Raw genomic sequence first — 20115 nt, 5'->3', positions numbered from 1 at the left:
AAAGGTAAATAAACCTCTTGCCAGTTTTACAACCCCGGAATGTTTTTCTCAAGGACCTGGGAGCCAACTCTTTGAAATGTAATAATTAAGGAGGATAGTGCTCTCTCTCTTAGTTCCTGTGGGAGGGTAGGAGCCTAACTTCAGTTGGTGCCTAGCTCTTAGTTGCAACCTACCCCTTGTCATAAAGATAGGGGAAATAGATATTTCCTTTGGATAAAGGCAATTAGCAGACACAGGTGGCTTCCCACTTACCAGGTAAAAAATTTTTTTTTTTTTTTTTTTGAGACGGAGTCTCACTCTGTCGCCAAGGCTGGAGTGCAGTGGCCGGATCTCGGCTCACTACAAGCTCCGCCTCCCGGGTTCCCGCCATTCTCCTGCCTCAGCCTCCCGAGTAGCTGGGACTACAGGCGCCCGCCACCTCGCCCGGCTAGTTTTTTGTATATTTAGTAGAGACGGGGTTTCACTGTGTTAGCCAGGATGGTCTTGATCTCCTGACCTCGTGATCCGCCCATCTTGGCCTCCCAAAGTGCTGGGATTACAGGCTTGAGCCACCGCGCCCGGCCACCAGGTAAATTTAGAGTGGGTGCCGCCAAGTCCTCTTGCTTGAGGACCAGTTATTGTTTATCTTGAGAAAATGGATACAATAAATTGTATTCACTTGGCTACATGAAAGGGTAAGATTTTTCTCTCTTTGCAGTCTCTTTAGTGGATCACCAGTGTATCACATTCTGGTTTAATGCTTATTCAATAATACTGTTTTCTTGCTTTTCTACCCTTGTGAAGAGGTTTTCTGGATTGGCAGGGGATTTTGTCTTAAATTATATTTCCCCAACAGGGGTTAGTTTTTTCCAAAGTCTCTTCACCGTGTCCCACCTCACTCTGTCACTCCCCCCATGTAACCCATGCCACTGTGCACTAAGGATCAGTTTTCAAGTCCCCACCACTAGAATGGAGCCCTCTGAGGGTGAACTGAGCTGAGTCATTTGCATAGGGCCTAGATGCTGAGAGCTAGCAGAAGGAAGGAAGGGAAAGGAAGGAAGGAAGGGAAAGGGAGGAAAGAAGGAAAAGGGAGGAAGGAAGGGAAGGGGGAAGGGAGGAAGGAAGGGAGGGGGGAAGGCAGGGAGGGAGGGGGGAAGGACCAACTCTGAGAAGTTTCCCCCTGACTGCTGGGCCCTGAAAAATAAATAGCAGAGACTCAGGTACACCCAAGAGTGTCTATAAACAATAACAAAAACTCCAAACCAAAAGCTAGTTTACAATACTGAAGTTATAGGAAACAAGTACAAAAGGCCATTGGGTGGGGCCGGATGGAGCATGATCTGGTCCTTAAAGTATGAAGATTGCCTGGGAGGCCCAGCCTATGGAGACTGGCGGGAGAGGGGATGCTGGTGGCTGGAGATGGGGAGAACCTGGGCTGGGGTAGTTTTTAGTCATGGGCTTCTGGACCCTCCCCTCTCCTCCAGCTAGCTCAGGCCTTTAAGAGGCAGGCCCAAGAAGGGAACCCCAGGAAGCCCTAGAAGCTTTCCAGCCCCTCCACCCCATGGACTCGGATCCCCTGCAGGAGGGGGAAGTCGAGCAGTGGCCCAAAGACACAGTCGTCCTCCTGGCTTGGGGCTGGGGTTACCAGGGTCCCCAGGGGGCTGGCCTGGAACCAGAGGTTCTCATAGGACTTGGGGCTGGGGGTGAGGCCCGCCAAGAGGGGCTGAGTGGAGTCGCAGCGGAGATAGTGCCCTGGCCCTGGGCTTGTGGGGCTGCCCAGCAGCTGCCCGTAGAGGACCTGATTGCTGGTGCCGGACTGGGATTGGGGCTGGGCGGAAGCTGCTCTTAGGTCCCCCTGGAGCACATAGGTCTGGACCAGAGTGGGGAGGCCACAGGTCTCTGAGCTGTTATGGGACTCCCAGGGCAGTGGCTTCTTCTCGTCCTCCTCCAGCACTGTGAGCTTGGTGATGGGTGGCATGCCCAGGCCAGGCAGCTGGAAGGCCTCCTGCACACAAGGATGTGGGGTGAGGGCACGGCTCCTTTCAGATGTCTGCCCCAGCCACCGTCCCTGTCTAGGTCCAGGCAGTTGTGGGGACATTCCTGCTGTTACTGCTGGAACACAAAGGGTTCCACTTGCAAAGCACTGGTATGTTCCTCACACATGCCTGACACATGCCATGCACCGTTCAGGCTCAGCATGGTCAGTTTTTCCATATCACAGGGAGGTGGCTGAGGCTTTGAGATGGACAGAGCTGGGATTCAAACTTGGGTCTGCTTCACGCCAAAGGGAGGGGGTGTTGCCGGAAGTGACAGGAAGGCCTGAGTACTTGGCTTCAGAAGGTGTCCCTTCACTGAGCCTGGGCTGACATCCCCACCTCATTTCCCGCTCCCTCCTGGATTCTCACCTCTTCCATGATAGTGGGCACCCAGGAGCCCAGGCTGCTGTGAGCTGGGTCTGGGACACTTGGCCAGAGGGGATTCTTCCTGCTGGAGAGGAGGGCAGGGGGAGGCTGGGTCAGACATACCCTCCAATCTTTCCATCCTTTGTCCCACCCATCCCACCTGAAGAGATGCAGCTGCCCTTAGTGCAGAGAGAAGAAGCTGGGGGCTGGGACTCTCAGACATGGGCCCTAAAGTTTGGGAAGGTTGGAAGGGACTTAGATGGGCCCACCTGGACCTGAGGTTCCCTGTGGGTGGGGGAGGCAGGATCTCAGGTCTCTCAAAGGGACTCACCTGGGGCTGCAGCAGAGCCAGGCAGTTCCACAGAGGCAGGAGAGCAAGAGCAGGAGGCCGAACAGGCCCAGGAGGATGTGTAGCTCGGATCCCTCTGCAGTGAGGGCAGGGCCAGAAGAAGTTAGAATGCATGTGGGGAAGGCTGGGTCTCCTCCCTCCGACCAGGGGATTCAAAGTCAGTCCCCATCTACTCTCAAAATCAGCATCCTTTGGGTGGGGTACCCTTCCAATAGCCATCTCTGCCCAGCCCTCGTCTCCCCTTACCTGGGATCAAGGTCATCAGGGTGAGGACTGTACCATTGGTGGCGCCGGCCTGGCTGGCAGCCATGAGGTGAATGTGATACAGACTGGCGGGCTCCAGGCCATGGAGGACAAAGCCACGGGAAGAGGCATTCAGGATGGTGGCTGGGAGGGGTGTACGGTCAGTGTAGGCCTGGATGCTGAAGCTGCCTCCATGTCGGCTGAGCACCCCCTCCCGGGCCTTCTGGGGCTGTGGGGAACTGAGGATAGACTCACAGAACGACTGGTTTTGAGCATTGGTCCAGAAGATGGTGTAGTGGGTAAGGGGGCTCTTCCCCAGCTCAGGGGGCTCAGGCACCCACTCCAGCTGTGCCCAGGTCTTGCCAATGTGCTTTAGATGCAGCTCTGGGGCATGGCGGGGGGCTGTGGGAAGAGAGAGGTGCAGGGGCTGAAGGGAGTGGGGCAGAGCAAGAGCCCGATTGGACTTCTTGTAGCTTCTCAGGCACTGTGGGGTGGGTGAGAAAAGAGTCCAAGGGGACTCATGCCCAAGCCTCATTTTCCCAGGGATTTAATCCAGATTCCACCTACTGCTAATAAGTATCTAAGCCAGGATTTGAACCTGGCTCTGCTTGACTCTGGAGCCTCACTTTCTGATTTCTACCAGGCCTGATTTCATCTGATTTACTCTCTGATTTCTGCCACTCACTCTCCGAATTTATGCCAGGTCCTCTGTCCAATTTCTTTTGCTTTTGTTTTTGAGACAGGGTCTCGCTCTGTCACCCAGGCTGGAGTACAGTGGTGCCATCTTGGCTCACTACAGCCTCGACCTCCTGGGCTCAAGCAATCCGATCCTCCCACCTCAGCCTCTCAAGTAGCTGGGGTTACAGGCACACACCACTGCACCCAGCTAATTTTTGGTTGATTGGCTGGTTGATTTATTTATTTATTTTTCTGTAGAGACAAGGTTGCCCAGGCTGGTCTCAAACTCTTGAGCTCAGGGGATCTGCCTGCCCTGGCCTCTCAGAGTGTTAGGATTACAGGTGTGAGCCACTGCATCCGGCCCCTCTGTCCAATTTCTGTTACATATAACACCTTATTTTTGTCTGGGAAATGGATTGATTTTTGCCAGGTTTGCTCCTTGAATTGTGCCAACTCTCTACTCAATTTCTATCACAGCACCTGATTTCTGTCCAGCTGTAGGGATCCAGTGTTAAGCCAGGGGATTGGGAGAGATGCTCTCCAGGGCCGGAAGTATGGTAAGAAGGCAATGTTCCCTATACTGCTGATTGCTGGGGACCAGGCAGAGCCTTGGGAGAGAGAGGAGAGGATTCTGGAAAGGGGCCTGATGGTTGACGAACCCATTTCTTGGGAGTAGGCATAGACATGCTGGGAGGGTCCCATGGCGTCCTGGTACAAGGGAGTCACAGTGATCTCATAGAGCTGAAAGGGCCTGATGTTCTCTGTAGAAAGAAAATGAGGTAGGCATTCCTGTTAGGAGCTAACCTGTGCTAATGATCCGGAGCTAGCCTCAGACCTCTAGTCAGGGCTAACCTGGGCTCATGATTCAGGGTTAACCTCCGCCAATCTTCTTTAGATCATTTGATGAAAATTAGGGAAGAAAAGTAGAAGAGAGAGCTAGAAGGGTGGCAGGGTCAGGGCTATAGAAAAAGGATCAGGTTGGACTATAGGAGAACTTCCTGATTATGAGGATATGAAATGAGAACAGTGAAGGATCAAGAAAGGCTGGAGAATCCATGTCTCTTGGGCAGTTCAGGTTGCCCCATGCCTATTGTCAGACAAGCACTGCCTCCCTTTGTCCCTGGCCCTGCCCAACTTTCCAGGCCAGCCTTACCCTGCAGCAGAAACCCCGTGGCGCTCCCGTTCTGTTCCATCCTCCAGGTCTTGTTGCTATTGCTCGTGCTGGGGGGGCTCAGGCCCCACTCAATCACATAGCCCCGAGGCCATGGACTGGGGGGCTCCCAGCCCACCCAGAGGCTGTGAGGGTCTCGGGCCATGGCATGGAGTCTGGTCAGGGCTGGGCCTGGAGACGGTGGGAAATGGTGGAATGAAGGTGAAAAGAATGCAGGCCCTGGAGCCAGAAGCCTGGGTTCAAATCCTGGCTTTGCTACTTACAGGCTGGGTGACCTTTGGTAGGTCAACATCTGAGCCTCAGTTTCCTCATCTGTAAAGTGGAAATGATGATAAAAGTTCCTACCTCATAGGGTCTCAGTGCAGATTAAATGACTTGATGCACAAAACAAGCCCGGCATAGTGCCTGGCACAGAGTAGTTCTTGTTAGTGATAATAGCTAACACTCTATGGTTCTTGGTATGTATCAGGCGTAGTCCTTGATATATTTTATTTTAGTTTACTTTTTACTTTACCTTACTTTATTCTTTTCTATTTTATTTTATTTTTACGCGGAGACTTGCTCTGTCACCCAAGCTGAAGTGCAGTGGCGCCATCTTGGCTCATTGCAACCTCTGCCTCCCGGGTTCAAGTGATTCTACTGCCTCAGCCTCCCAAGTAGCTGAGATTATAGGCAACCGCCACCATGCCTGGCTAATTTTTGTGTTTTTAGTAGAGATGGGGTTTCACTATGTTGGCCAGGCTGGTCTTGACCTCCTGACCTCAGGTGATCTGCCTGCCTCAGCCTCCCAAAGTGCTGGGATTACAGGCATGAGCCACTGTACTGGATTCCTTGATATATTTTAATTCACTGAGTCCTCTAATAGTTATACCCAGGAAGTACTACTCTTGTTCCCATTTTATTAATGAGAAAACTGAGAGAGGTTAAGAAACTTATCTAAGATCACACAGCTAGTAAGTGGGAATATTAGCTATGATTATTGTTATTGTGATTATTCGTCCCACCTGGCGAGGACCCATGTTTAGGGAAAGCAATGGGTGGTGGCAGCTGATCTCCTGAGAATGAGCAATGAACTCATAGACCATGTTCCAGGTGGAAAAGCTTGGGGCTTTCTCTCTTGGCTTTCTTGGCAGAATGGGCTGTGTGTGTGAGCTTAACCTGGTTCTGGCTAATGATAATAACAACAGCGGACACATGCAGAGCAGTTACTTTGTGCCAGGTACTTGTCTTAACTCATGTACACCCCACAGCACCCCTCAGTAGGCGCTGTTATCGTCGCCATCTGCTGGATGTGTAAACAGAGGCTGGGGACGGGATGTAACTTGCTCAGGTCACACTGTTAGCAAGTGATAGGACTAGATTTTTTTTTTTTTTTTTTTTTTTTTTGAGACGGAGTCTCCCTCTGTTGCCCAGGCTAGAGTGCAATGGTGCAATCTCAGCTTGTTGCAGCCTCCGCCTCCCAGGTTCAAGCAATTCTGCTGCCTCAGCCTCCCGAGTAGCTGGGATTACAGGTGCCTGCCACCATGCCTGGCTAATTTTTGTATTTTTAGTAGAGATGGGGGTTTCACCATGTTGGCCAGGCTGGTCTTGAACTCCTGACCTCAGATGATCTGCCCACCTCGGCCTCCCAAAGTGCTGGGATTATAGGTGTGAGCCACCACCCCCGGCTAAGGGGACTAGATTTGAACCCAGGCAGTCTAGCCTTCGAATTGATGCGCTTGACCTCTGTGTTCTTCTGGCCCCCAGCCCCCTTTACCTCTGCTCTCTGAGAAGACCACTGGGGTGGGACAGGAGGTCCCGGCTGAGTTATAGGCCACAAGGGCCACCTCCTGGGCTTCTGAAGGCAGGGGGAAGGTGCAGCTGAGCTCTGTGGTGTTGCAGAGGGGCAGGATGGCCCCAGCCTGGCCTGAGGGTCTCCAAGAAACCACATAACCTTGGATCTGTCCGCTGTCTTCCTCCAGGGGCACTGGCTGTGGGGCACAGGAGGAAAAAGAGAAGGGGATGTGCAGTTCATCTTGAGTCGAGGAAAGCCTCTAGGTGGGGTGGATGGATCATACGAACGGAGCCTCCCCAGGCTGGGGCCAGGCTTCTCATCCCCCTCCCCTTTTCCCTCTGTCCCCTTGTGCTAGGTTCTAGGAAGGAGGGCAGGAAGAAACCAGAGGGTAGGAAGAAACAAGTCGGTGCACACAGCAGGCTCTTAACTATTCACTGAAGTACCCTGTGACCTGCGTTGTGGTCTCTCCAAAAGCTAACTCAGCTCCCTAGGCACATGCAAATTGCATGCAAATCACATATAAATGCATCCACGCCTCCCAGACCTGTTGCAGTCCTAAGCCTCGGTTTGCAGGGGCCTGTTTGGATTGGAGGAGGTGTCGAGGTGGAGGGATGGCCTTCAAAGGGAGTCACCTTCCAGAACAGCTGCACTGTCCGGGGGTCCAGCTGCCTCTGCCGCCACCATGTGTTCAGTCTGACAGCGGGGGCTGTGGATGGAACAAGAAGAGGGGGTGCCAGTTGGGGAAGGCCGTGGAACCTGGACTGGATACTAATGGCTGCTGCCAGCCTCTCATCACCTCCTTACCCCGTTCAGTAGTTCTCAGCTCCAGGCTGGGACTCCAGTTGCTCCAGTGGCCAGGCAGAGGCCAGCGGATGCAGCGTATCTGCAGGGTGTAGGCCGTGGCTGGGAGGAGCCCACAGAGCTCATACCGAAGGGCCTCCAACGGCAGGGGGCCCACCTGGTTGGGGGTGGACATGACCCTGAGCCTTGGATCGCTGGGTCATTCTAGGGCCAGCTCAAGCCCAACTTACCCTACCCCCTGCCCCCACCACCTCAGGCTCTCCAGGTTGCCCTCTGCCTCACCAGTGCCCAGCTGGCTTCTCCACTCTGTGGCTTATGGCGCAGCTCACACTTCTGATTTATGTGCAGGGCTGGCTGCCATGGCTCCCAGCACAACTGTAGGCAGCCTGCCTGGGGAGGGGCCGCTTCAGGGCTGGGGTCCATGGTCCGCAGCATGGGGGGCTCCAGTTTCACTGCAAGGAGTGGGACTGTCAGAAAGTCTCCCTGCCCCACCCTAGAGGGCTCTGCTTTAGCTCCCTCTTGTCTCCCTGTCTGCGGTTCACCATCTGTCCACGTTGCTAATGGCCGGTTTCTGTGGTTCCTCTTTCTGTGTCTTTGTTTCTCTCTAGGTGTCTGTTATCTGCTCTTGCCCCAGGGCCTTTGCACTGATTGTTACTTCTGCTTGAAATGTTTTCCCTCCAGATATCCAGGGCTTGCTCCCTCATTTCCTTCAAGGATCTGCTCAATTGTCACCCTCTTAGTGAGGCCTTTATTGACAAACCTATTGAAATAGCCAGTGCTCCCCTTCCCCTCTCTCTCTATGCCCTTCCCCTCCTTTAATTTCTCCTTTTTGCTTATTGCCATCTGAAATTCTATCTTATTTTTTCCCCCACTGGAATCTAACATTCTGAGGGCAGGATTTTTGATGCTTTGTATCCCCAGTACCTAGGGCAGTGCCTAACACGTAGTGGGTGCTTTAGCTGAAAGCATGACTGAATGTGCCTCCTTGCCTCTGTGTCTCTTCCTGTCTCTGGGTCTGTGTCACCATTTCTCTGTCTCCAGCTGCACCTCTCTTTGTCTCCGTCCCTCTCCTCTGCCTCTGTCTCTAGGTCTTCCAGTGTCTTCTTGTCTGTTGCTGGTTCTGTGTTTCCCTCTCCCTTCCTCTCAGTGTCTGCCCATTTTGGGGACCCCCTCCCTCCCCTGCATCACCCACCGACGTCCATGGGCTCAAGGCACAGTTGTGGGGACATGCTGGTCCCCAGCGCATTCTCCACCTGCACCCAGATGCCCATATTCTGGTACAACAGCAGGTGTCTGCGTGGGATGGAGCAGTGGCTCTGCCCGTCTTCGGGCACGCAGTCCATGATGGAATCCCCTTGGGTCTGACAGTTGCCCCGGCTCCTGCCAATAGTCCAGGCTTGGGTGCCAAGCAGAGGAAGAAAGCGAGGCTCCCTTCTCCCTCCCAGAGGCATGCCCAACATCCTACCCATGCCCTACCCCAGAATCCAAAGGGAGGGGACCAGGGTGGGGGCCCCTCCTCACTTGAAGCTCTTCAGAGTGAAGCTGGTGGGTAGGTGGGTCTCAGGTCCTGGCTCCCACTGGCAGATGAGGCTGCTGGTTGTGAGGTTCATGAGGCAGGAGAGGTTGCGGGGTACAGCTGGAGGGTCTGCATGTGGGTGGGAAGAGTGTGAGGACTTTGGGTGGGACCACTGAGAAAGCGCCCTCTGGGACTAGCTAGCCGTGTTGCCTTGCCCTGGCTTGGTTCCTCTGTTGTCACCTTGTCTGCCCCCCGTCTCCAGGCAGAGTGGCTCTGGAAGGGCAGCCCTGGGGGAAGCTAAGTTGCAGGCATGCACAGGGGCAAGCCTCACAGACCCCCAGCAGCCCAGTGGTGGCCCACTTCCAAGTCCCCCAACTCCAGACCCTTTGTCAGTGACAGTGTAGTGTTTGGGTTTTCATCCTGGTCCTGCCATTCATTAGCCCTGTGATCTTGAAGTTATTTAACTGCTCTGTGCCTCAGCATCCTCATCTGTAAAATGGGGATAATGGTAAAATCCCACCCCCTAGCGTTATCATGAGGGCTAAATGACTCACTCTACATGAAGTGCTCAGAACAGTGCCTGACATACAGGAAATGCTACATAAGTTTTAGCAGTGGCCATTACTGATGCTTTTTTTTTTTTTTTTTTTTGAGACAGAGTCTCACTCTGTGGCCCAGGCTGGAGTGCAGTGGCACGATCTTGGCTCGCTTGGCTAATTTTTGTATTTTTAATAGAGACGGGGTTTCTACACGTTGGCCTGGCTGGTCTCAAACTCCTGACCTCAAATGATCCACCCACCACAGGCTCCCAAAGTGCTGGGATTACAGGTGTGAGCCACTGTGCCCGGCCCGTTACTGATTCTCAAACAAGAACCTTGGTCTTTGTTTTTTCCTTATGCCTCAACTTGGCACAAACTCCATCTTGCTCAGTTTGAAAGGAAGTTTGAAACTGGGGTGGGGGAGAAGCCCGGGACAAGCCCAGCTGATAGAGAATGTTCTCCCTGGAGACACCCTCTGATGGCTGAGGACTTGCGCTATGTAGAGTAGTGGTCACCACACTGGCTTTAAAGCCACACTGCCTCCATCCTTATTAATGTGTGACAAGGGCAAGTCATGTACCTTCCCTGACCCTCAGTTTCCTCATCTGCAAAGTGAGGCTACACAGTAGTACCAACTTGTACTACTGTTACCTGATACCATGCCCATAAAGTGCTTATTAGATAAGAGCTCAATAGGTAGTATTCTTTTGTTTTTTGAGACCAATTTTCGCTTTTGTTGCCCAGGCTGGAGTGCAGTGGCGTGATCTCGGCTCATTGCAACCTCCGCTTTCTGGGTTCGAGCAATTCTCCTGCCTCAGCCTCCCGAGTAGCTGGGATTACAGGCGCCTGCCACCACGCCCAGCTAATTTTTTGTATTTTTAGTGGAGACAGGGTTTCGCCATGTTGGCCAGGCTGGTCACGAACTCCTGACCTCAGGTGATCCGCCCGCCTTGGCCTTCCAAAGTGCTGGAATTACAGGCGTGAGCCACCGCGCCCGGCCGATAATATTCTTATTAGTATTGGCAGGAGGGTGTTGGAGGCAGAGTAGTTGGATGGCTGGAGGGACTTACAGCCTGCGCGCAGCTCAACCTGGTCCAGGATCTGCAGGCTGTTGCCCCAGTTCAGGCAGCAGGAGAGAAAGGCCCGAGTGTGGTTGAGGTGGGGCAGGGTGATGGTAGATTGCTGGCTCCCATCAGAGAGACGCTGCTGCCTGCCCCCGGGCTGAAGCTCTGCTCCCAGTCTCCACAGAATCTGTGGCTCCAGGTCCAGATGGCTGCAGTTCTGCTTGATGATGCAGGAGGCTGTGATGGGATCCCCCAGGTGGACGATGGGGGCTGAGACACTGATGTGCCCGCACTCCTCCAGACCTGGGGTGGAAGAGAATGGGCCAGGAACGACTCCTCTGCCTAGCAGAGCTGGGCTATAATCTAGGCCTTTGTACTCCTAGACTCAGGGCCCTCACCTTCCTTTCTCACCCTTCAAGACATGGGGGCTGGAAATAGAAGGATGTGAACGGAGACTTCGAGAGGCTACGGAGGTAAGACAGAGATAGTGATGTGCTGCTAACTGTTTATCAGCCAGCTTGGCAGAGAAAAGCAGACCCTGGTTTGTAGCGTGTGCCTTTCCGTGGTGTAAATATTCTCACCGTAGCTGATTTCAGCCTACTGAAGTGACATCATTGATCGGGGAGTTGGGAAGAGATGTTCCCAATTAGTGTTGGCAAGCCAGCACCAGCACACCACCAGATGGAGACTGTTAACTCCCCAATGCCCTCCCCAAGGATGGTGCAAGCAGTGATTAGAGTGATAAGAACCCATAACCACAGCAATCTTTTCACAATTGAAATCTGATTCTGCTACCCCATCTCCATCGCAGCACTTCAATGGCACATTATTGCTCTGAAAGGCAGTATGGTGTGATGGATGAGTGTGGATGTTGGGACTAGACTGCCTCGGTTTAAATTCTGGTTCTATTGCTTATTAATTACATGATCCTGGTATATTTCTGAGATTTTCTGTGCCTCAGTTTTCTCGTCTGTAAAATGGGGATAAAAATCGTTCCTACCTTAGTGTTGCTGGAAGGATTACATGCGATAACATATGGAAGGCATTTAGAGCAGTGTCTGGCATGTGAGTATGTGCTGCCATCATTAGGATAGACTCAAATCCTTGACATAGCTCTTGTGGCCTGGCCCCTGCCTGACCCTCTCAGTTCCAGCTTATACCGGTTTCTCAGCTCCAGCCATTCTGGCTCATTCTTGCTATTCTTTGAAAACTCCATAATCTTTCTAATCTCTGGATCTTTGCACCTGCTGTTTTTTTTTTTTTTTTGTTGTTGTTGTTTTGTTTTGGTTTTCTTTTTCTTTTTTTTCTTCAAGGTCTTGCTCTGTCACTCAGGCTGGAGTGAAGTGGCACGATCATGGCTCACTGCACCCTTGACCTCCTAGGCTCAAGTGATTCTCCCACCTCAGCCTCCTGAGTAGCTGGGACTACAGGTTCATGCCAGCATACCTTGCTAATTTTTTGATTTTGTGTGTGTGTGTGTAGAGATGAGGTTTCACTATGTTGGCCAGGCTAATCTTGAACTCCTGGGCTTAAGCAGGCCTCCTGCCTCAGCCTCCCAAAGTGCTGGGACTACAGATGTGAGCCTCTGTGCCCAGCCTGCTGTTCTTTTTGGAGGGACTCTTCTTTCTCTCTCCCACCCCTGTTTCACCTGGTTAACGCTTAGGCATCTTGAAGAAACCAGGCCAGGCACTAACGAACTGGAGGAGGCCAAGGTCCCTATGCTTCCTCAAAGCTCTTTTTATCCTTCATAATTATAGAGTCTTATGATTATTTACTTATCTGTCACTCCAGCTAGACTATAAATTCGGTGAGGCCAGCACACCTTGGCTGTTTGCTTATTACTGTATTCCCAGTGCCTAGTACAGAGTAGGACCTTGGTGAATATTTATTATCTTGAGATGGAGTTTTGCTCTGTCACCCAGGCTGGAGTTCAGTGGCGCAATCTCAGCTCACTGCAACCTCTGCCTCCCGGGTTCAAGCGATTCTCCTGCCTCAGCTTCCCGAGTAGCTGGGGCTACAGGCACGCACCACCATGCCTGGCTAATTTTTTTTTTGTATTTTTAGTAGAGACGGGGTTTCACCATGCTGGCCAGGCTGGTCTCGATCTCATGACCTCGTGATCCACCCGCCTCAGCCTCCCAAAGTGCTGGAATTACAGGCGTGAGCCACCGCACCCGGTCGATGAATATTTTTTTGATAAATAAACGAACAAATAAACATACACTTTGCCTGCAATGCTTTCTGTCCTCTCTCAGGTTTTCTTAGGCCCGTTTTACTGATGGGGATGCGAAGACCCTAAGAGGAGAAGCAGTTTGCCCAGGGTCACAGAGCAAGTTCATGATTCTCGCAAAGGGCTTCTACTGCTTCACAGACTCAGGATTTCAGGCTGGAAGGAACTTTACCAGGTCGTTTGCTTCAAAACTCTACCTGATGCTCTGCCCTCTACAGCAGAGCTTGAGTGGCCTAGTTTTGTATGGCCTAACAACTAAGAATGTTCCTTACATTTTTAAAGAGTTAAAAACAAACAAAACAAAAACCAAATAAAAACATGCAAAAGGCCTGGGTGCCGTGGCTTACGCCTGTAATCCCAGCACTTTGGGAGGCCGAGGTGGGCGGATCACCTGAGGTCAGGAGTTTGAGACCAGCCCGGCCAACATGGTGAAACCCTGTCTCTACTAAAAATACAAAAATAAGCCAGGCCTGGTGGCAGGCGCCTGTAATCCCAGCTATTCGGGAGGCTGAGGCAGGAGAATCGCTTGAACCCGGCAGGCAGAGGTTGCAGTGAGCCGAGATTGCGCTACTGTACTTCAGCCTGGGCAACAGAGTGAGACTCCATCTCAAAAAAACAAACAAAAAAAACCCTGAAAAAACAAAAACATGCAATAGGCAGGGCATGGCGGCTCATGCTTATAATCCCCATACTTTGGGAGGTCAGGGCAGGTGGATTACTGGAACCCAGGAGTTCGAGACCAGCATGGCAAAACTACATCTCTACAAAAAATACAAAAAAAGTTAGCTGGGTGGTGGCATGCCCTGTACTACCTTGGAGGCTGAGGCAGGAGAATCACTTGAGCCCAGGAGGTTGAGGCTGCAGTGAGCTGTGATTGTGCCACTGCACTCCAGCCTAGGCAACAGAGGCAGACCCTGTCTCAAAAACAAACAAACAAACAAGGAACAGAGACAGTATGTGGCCTGCAAAGCCTAAACATTACTGTCAGACAAAGTTTGCCAACCCCTGCTGCACAGCATCTTTGTCAATCCTGGCTTCAGCTTGCATACCCCTGGGGATGAGAAGTTCTCTACCTCTCAAGACAGAGTTTCCATAGTTGGTAACTAAGCTCTGCCTGGGCTTCTTTATTTCAGGATGAAACCTGTCCCCTTGTAGCTTCCGTCCTGATCCCTTTGCTGCCCACCAAGGCTACATAGGACCCATGGGTTCCTTCTGACCGCTTGGTAGAGATTTGTGGACAAGATCTGCTCCCCACTGGCCTTTTCCAGGATGACCAGCCTGGGTCATCTCACCATTCCTCTTGGGTGGTGGTTTGCCTGTGGAAGTCTGTGGGTGGGATGCCAGCTACCCCATATCTGTGGCTCAGTCTTGAGTCTTTTGGGATTCTCTGGGAATCCCAGTAGCCATGTGGCAGTGCAAGAAAATTCCCAATATCTCTCCTTGTAACTTCCCCTCCCCACTGCGCCCTTATCCTTGGCCATACTCACTTCCGGGGAGCAGCAGGATGATCAGGGCAGCCCAAGTCAGGCTGCAGGTTCTCAGCCTTGCCATAGTGCCAACTTGATGTTCACCTGGAGGCAGGAGGTTTGTTTAAGACCATGGGCTTTGGAGTCAGAGCTGATCTTAATCCTTGTCTGTCACTGTGCAGCTTTGACTAGGTTGCTTGACTTCTCTGAGCCTTAGTTTCTTTGCAAAATGGAAGTAACAGCAGCCTATACTTCATGGGACTTTGGGAGGAAGACACAAAATGATGCAAGTCAAGGGCTTTGCACTGCGCCTGGAACATAGGAAATGACAGTGACAGCCACTGTTACTATACTTGCCTTCCAGGAAAGAGCAGGGAAAGGAGCAGTGAGGAACAGCATTCTTCACCCTTCCCAGCTATCTAAGCCGGGCTCCCCTCAGCAGAACCTGAGATGAGGAATTGCATGCTGGTGGTTTATTTTGAGAAGATCCTAGCAGCAGATAAGGAGAGGATGAAGTGGGGAGAATGAAACAGGGACAGAGAGAAAGCCAACACAAGGTTACATCATATGTTGGTCACCTCTATGGACAACTGGGGCTCTATCCTGCTGGAACCTTCCCAAGAGCCATGTAGAACACTTCTCAGAGCTGTCCACCGGAGGGTCAATTTATCCCTTGGATGGGAGGGAAGATGGGAAGATTTACCCACTGACCCCTGCCCTCCATTGGTCAAGGGATGCCTCTTGGGGTGTTCACTCCCTGGCACATCCAGGTTGGGCATGCATGAGTACTAGGCAGGTTCTCCTGGGGAAGCCATGCCAGTGTTGTCAGGCACACTCCCTGGATGAAAGGGAGAGCTCTATGGAGCAGCTGAGGCAAGGGGCTGTCAGGTTACATCTGCAGGAAGCTGGCTGCCTCAGCCATGAGGGGCTGAGAGAATATCAAGTGGGGCACCCGAGGGGTCCAGTATGCCCCCACTTCTGGGCACAGACCTCTGGTGGCCTTCTGGGGTCAGGCATCATATGGTCGCGGCCATAGCACCTGGATGGAGGGTGCCTTGGCTCCAGTCTTAGGAAGTATGCAGAGGTTTCTACCACTTGGGTGGGTATCCAGCCTCATGTTCACCCTGCTCCCATTGGGGTCTTGGGGCCAACACCTGATCCTCCAGCACGAGTTGGTGCTCTTGGTGGCAGATCAGTGGGAATTGTTGGTCAGCTTGCATGTACATATCTGGACACATACACGCAGGTGGTGTCCCAGCAGGTCCCTCGTGCTCAGCAGGGAGAAAGGTAGGAGAATCCTTTTCTCTCCCTCCCAGAGAGAGGTGTGGATAAGAACTGCCCAGATAACCAAGGCTGTTCTTGCTCTCAGGGGCCTTACCCAAACCCCCAGTCTATTCGTGTATAGTGCAGTATCAGAATACCCAGTGACTGCTAGCCTGTAAGTCTCCTTTGTGCAAATCAGAAAGAAAACACCCCATCCTCGGGACGGATGCAGCACCACACTAGGACCTGGCAACTAGGGAACAGCCTGGATTTCGGCTCTAGTTACTCCTCAGTTTTGTGCAGTGCGAAACCTGCACAGCTATCCCGAGCATCTGTCTACCCATTGGTGGTTGGTAACCTTCTTACTACAGCATACCAGTTTGATTATCCATCCCCCCCAACACTGGTCGGGGAAGATTTAGCCTCCAAGGCCCAGATTTTGGGACACTGGTTTTCATCTCTATGTGCTTTTGATCATATCCCAGCCCTGTTGCCCTAGCCAGGGTCAGCTTCAGGCCTAGCCTGGGCCCCGTGCAGTACCACCATATCCACCCCCACTGGCTCCTGTCCAGAGTAGACAACCTAACCCAAGAGGCCCCGGCATCCTCCCCCTGCTTGGCCTCAGTCCCTGGTCCTCCACTGCAGCCCTAGACATCCCCCAGCCTGGTTGAGCGGGCCTAGGGCCTGTTCAGTCTCACTCTCTGGGGGGCCGATATACAGAGAGCTTTGGAGCCCAGCTCAGACTCAGGTCACCTGACTTGATCTCCAGCTCTGCCACTTACCAGCTGCTTTGTGACCTTGGACAAGTTACTTCACCTTTCCGAGCCAAGCCTCAGTTTCCCCATCTGTGGAAAAGAAAGAACATTAGCACTCACTCCTCAGGGTTGTTGTGAGGATGAAATGAGATGATTATGGTAAAGGCACTTAGCACTGTGCCTGGCATGGAGTTGGCACTCAGCAACCGTAGGTTCTTTTCACGAGCCGTAAAACGAGTCAGCAGCTCATGGAATCCAGCACAGTTCAGTTCTCGCCTCACCCCTGCCTTCCTCACAGCCTGCGTGGTCACACCTCCCAGGACTGCCACCTTGCTTTTGTCTGTGCCACACTGCACAGTTCCAAAGCCCCATTTCTGGATCCCCTCTTCCTAGCTCCCTGGCCCCCTGGCCCTCCCATCACTGGCCATCTCCTCTGGGCCCTGCAAGTGCTCGCTCCCGTGGCTCAGCACACCTTAATGCCTCCTGGGCTGGCTGCTCTCACATCCCCTCCTTCTGTTTCTCCCTCATCACACTCAACCCTCTCCCCTCACACTCTCTTCCCCAGTTCACACCCCTGGCCCCCTTGCTGTTTCTCCTCTCACCGTGGGAAGGGTGGGGAGGGAGGAGGGGGCTGGGAATAAACAGAGGGGAGAGGCCCTTCCAGATGTGCTGCAGATAGAGAAAAAGAGAGAGAGAGATACAAAGAGTGGCAGAGTGAGGAGGTGACTGAAATCCGCACAGACCAAAATGACAGAGACCCACCAAGAGGATGACTGAGGCCAGAGAGGCGTCGAGAGACACAGAAAAAGGGCCCGATGTACACTGACCCAGAGAGTGGGGGGCACTCGGAGGCCTGGAGCCCAGGAGGCGGTCTGTTACCAAGAGTTTAAGATTCAAGAGATAGCAGGAAATATGCGAGACAGAGAAACTCAGAGAAATAACAAGCCAGGGAGAAGCTGAGGAGGAAAGATGGAAACAGAGAGTGAAATAGAGACCCAGACGGGGAGGGGTTGCGCGGCTGGAACTCAGACACACACGTCCTGAGAGGCAGAGGCATGGGGAGGGGAGAATGATTATGTCTGTCCCCAGCCCAGCTCAGTGTCCCCAAGGAGCTACTTGGCTGTGAGTGACTTCCCTGGTGCAATACCCCCCAAAGTAGGGGCATCCTGTGAAAAGAGACTCACTGTCCAGGGCTGGGGTTCCAAAGGACGAATCCCTGGCCCCAGGCCTAGGACCCCGGACATGAACACTTGGCAGAGCTGCGGGGAGTGGCCCCAGGATTCTAGCTCTCCATCAAGCCCAAGGCTCAGCCCCTCTGTAGGGATCCCCTACTCACGTTGGAGCCTCTGGCCCGGACCCTGCTTGATCTCCTTGGTCTCTCTTCTCCTCGTCAAAAGAAGTTCCTGAAACCAGCTGCAGTCCAGCTTCTCTCCCCGAGCTCTGTCGTTAATGGCTCGGCCTCTGACAGGCCCGGGGGCTGGGGATTGCAACACCTTCCGAGCCTCCCTCCTACCCTCCCTTGCGCCTTCGAGGGCACAGGCAGCCCCTTCCTCCCAGGAAGGAGCCTGTGAGGGAAGCTGGTGAGGCCCGGGCAGCCTTCCTGCCTTGGGGGTCTTAAAGGGCTGGGGAATGTGGCAACGATGTCCCCCTCCCCTGCCTCCGGATTTCCTGAGCTCGAAGCTTTGAGGCTGGGCAGGGCCCAGGCTCCCACCTGGCTGGGTTCCATCCCTATGCCCCCCAGCCTGGGGGAGCATCACTTGGAGGCAGACCCTGCCTGGAAGGCTCACCCGGCCCCAAGCCTCTTTTCAGCTCTAGCCTTGGGGCCCACGTCTTCACAGTAGTCAGAAGGGTGTGTTCCAGGTTCCAGGGAATTTTATAACCCAATACTCACTGCTCTCCTCTTCATTACGTATTCTGCACATTGCCCATAGACCAGGCAGATGGAGAAACAGGTATTCTGGGGGCAAGACAGGAGGATGTCTTGGTGAGGCACGGGGTCCTCATATGTTCACTAAAAATTAGTAATGTTTACCCACAATGGTTCTGCAACACTGAATATTTTGTAATTGAGTGAAATAGACTACATTTTATGTCTTTTATTGGTCTGTATTCATGATTCCTCTGCAACTACAAACAATTTTCCTTGTATTTTCTGAGAAAGGTTCAAACTGCTCATAGTTTATTGGATTCATAACCCAAAAAAGATTAGGTACCAACAGACCAGCAGATTGTCCTTAACATATAATCATTTTTAGGCGTCTGGGTCTGGTGTGATGCTGCAGACCAGGGCTGCAGTTCTAGTTCCAGGTCAAATGACCTGACTGCCCACTGTAACCCTCCCAAGATACCCCACAGGCTCTGCTCACTCAGTGAGTCCCGTGGACTGTCTTCTTTCAAAATAGAACCAGAATCCTGGGTATTCACTGTAAAGTTCAAGTTGGCTCTACGTTCAAATATTTTTATGATAATATATTGGAAAATACAAATATAACTGAAGCCAATACTAGCTAGCTCCCAGCTACCCTCATCTCTTGCCTAGATCATCGCAATAGCCCCCTCCCTGCTCTCCTGCTTCCATTTCATCCTCGTTCCCTCACCTGTCTGTAGTTCCTTCAGCAGCCAGTGCGATATCAATCAAACAGAAGTCTGATCAGGCCATCCTCGTCCCAACTTTTCCAATGGCTCCTGTCTCATTCAGAGTCAAAGTCAAAGCCCTTTCAATGGTCTACAAGGCCCTACACAACCTGGTATCCCCATTACCTCCTGGATCCCTCTCCTGTTATTCTCCCCTTTGCTGCCTTGCTCCAGCTACCCTGTGTTCTTTGCTTCTTGAACTTGTTATGCTATCTCTTGCCTCCGGGCCTTTGCCTTTGCTGTTTCATTTGCCTGGACTGTTTCCCCTGCAAATAGCTACATGGGTTGGTCCCTCCCCTTCAGGTCTTTGCTTAAATGTCCCTTTCTCATTGAGGCCTTCTCTGGGCACCCTTTTCAAAATTTGCAAGCCCCTTCCCTCCCACTCACTATCTCTGTCTCCCCCGTATCCCCTTTCACCATCTGATATTGGCTGTCTCAATCCCCACTAGACTGAAAGTTCCATAAGAGCAACATTTTTTATCTGTTTTGTTCAAAACTTTATCTCCAGTGTCTAGAACACTGCTTGCCACACAGTAAGGCCTCCATGCGTGTTTGTTGAATGAATGATCAACTGGATGAATCTTCCCCCACTTCACCAAATCTGTCTCTAATCCCCACGTACCTTGTCATGGTGAATTAACCACCATCCCCTCCTCTCCCTAGTCATGCAGCTCAGGGACTCAGGAGTCATTCCTTACAACCCCTTCTCCACTTTCCCATGTCTAGTCAGTTCTTTTTTTTTTTTTTTTGAGACGGAGTCTCGCTTTGTCACCGAGGCTGGAATGTAGTGGCACGATTTTGGCTCACTGCAACCTCTGCCTCCCAGGTTCAAGTGATTCTTATGCCTCAGCCTCCCAAGTAGCTGGAATTACAAGTGCCTGCCACCATGCCTGGCTAATTTTTATAGTTTTAGTAGAGATGGGGTTTCGCCATGTTGGCCAGGCTGGTCTTGAACTCCTGACCTCAAGTGATCTGCCCACTTCAGTCTCCCAAAGTGCTGGTTTTACAGGCGTGAGCCACTGTACCTGGCCTTCCAGTCAGTTTTTATTTATTTTTTATTTTTGTTTTTTGTTTTTTTTGAGATGGAGTCTCGCTCTGTCACCCAGTATGGAGTGCAGTGGCACGATCTCGGCTCACTGCAACCTCTGCTTCCCAGGTTCAAGTGATTCTCCTGCCTCAGCCTCCTGAGTAGCTGGGACTATAGGCACGCACCACCATGCCCGACTAAATTTTTGTATTTTTAGTAGAGAC

At 52.2% G+C, this 20115-nt stretch overlaps 1 protein-coding gene across 26 annotated transcripts; it reads right to left on the bottom strand.

Moving 5' to 3' along the window:
* Window positions 1–1249: 1249 nt before the first annotated feature.
* CSF3R (colony stimulating factor 3 receptor) lies at window positions 1250–18200 on the bottom strand. 26 transcript variants are annotated; one of them, XM_077963407.1, is made up of 20 exons: window positions 17567–18081; window positions 16258–16320; window positions 14791–14884; window positions 14570–14701; window positions 14234–14473; window positions 12739–12811; window positions 10523–10819; window positions 8919–9042; window positions 8590–8777; window positions 7680–7849; window positions 7401–7554; window positions 7229–7302; window positions 6579–6792; window positions 4805–4993; window positions 4311–4412; window positions 3229–3375; window positions 2977–3117; window positions 2713–2806; window positions 2385–2466; window positions 1250–1984 (listed from the first exon to the last, which is right to left on the bottom strand). In XM_077963407.1, exons 8-20 carry the CDS (start codon window positions 9005–9007, stop codon window positions 1514–1516), a joined length of 2115 nt encoding a protein of 704 aa, XP_077819533.1. In that variant the 5' UTR covers window positions 9008–9042; window positions 10523–10819; window positions 12739–12811; window positions 14234–14473; window positions 14570–14701; window positions 14791–14884; window positions 16258–16320; window positions 17567–18081; the 3' UTR covers window positions 1250–1513. The 26 variants fall into 26 exon arrangements, with proteins under 26 accessions (XP_077819533.1, XP_077819581.1, XP_077819471.1 ...); XM_077963455.1 differs by having other exon boundaries at window positions 2385–2463; XM_077963345.1 differs by lacking the exon at window positions 12739–12811.
* Between the last annotated feature and the right edge of the window lie 1915 nt (window positions 18201–20115).

Source organism: Macaca mulatta, chromosome 1 (genome assembly GCF_049350105.2).
Source record: "Macaca mulatta isolate MMU2019108-1 chromosome 1, T2T-MMU8v2.0, whole genome shotgun sequence".
Classification (NCBI taxonomy): domain Eukaryota; kingdom Metazoa; phylum Chordata; class Mammalia; order Primates; family Cercopithecidae; genus Macaca; species Macaca mulatta.
The sequence above is the reverse complement of the archived record's forward strand: the minus strand, read 5'-3'. Positions and strand labels throughout refer to the sequence as shown.

Bases quoted from the DNA above. Each gene is read 5' to 3' on its own strand.
- CSF3R (XM_015135490.3), bottom strand. From the start codon at position 14,297: ATGGCAAGGCTGAGAACCTGCAGCCTGACTTGGGCTGCCCTGATCATC. The intron at 10,820-14,233 runs GTGAGTATGGCC...CTTCCACCCCAG, and splicing joins CATCCTGCTGCTCCCCGGAA to GTCTGGAGGAGTGCGGGCAC. The intron at 2,807-2,976 runs GTAAGGGGAGAC...CCCTCACTGCAG, and splicing joins CCTGATGACCTTGATCCCAG to AGGGATCCGAGCTACACATC.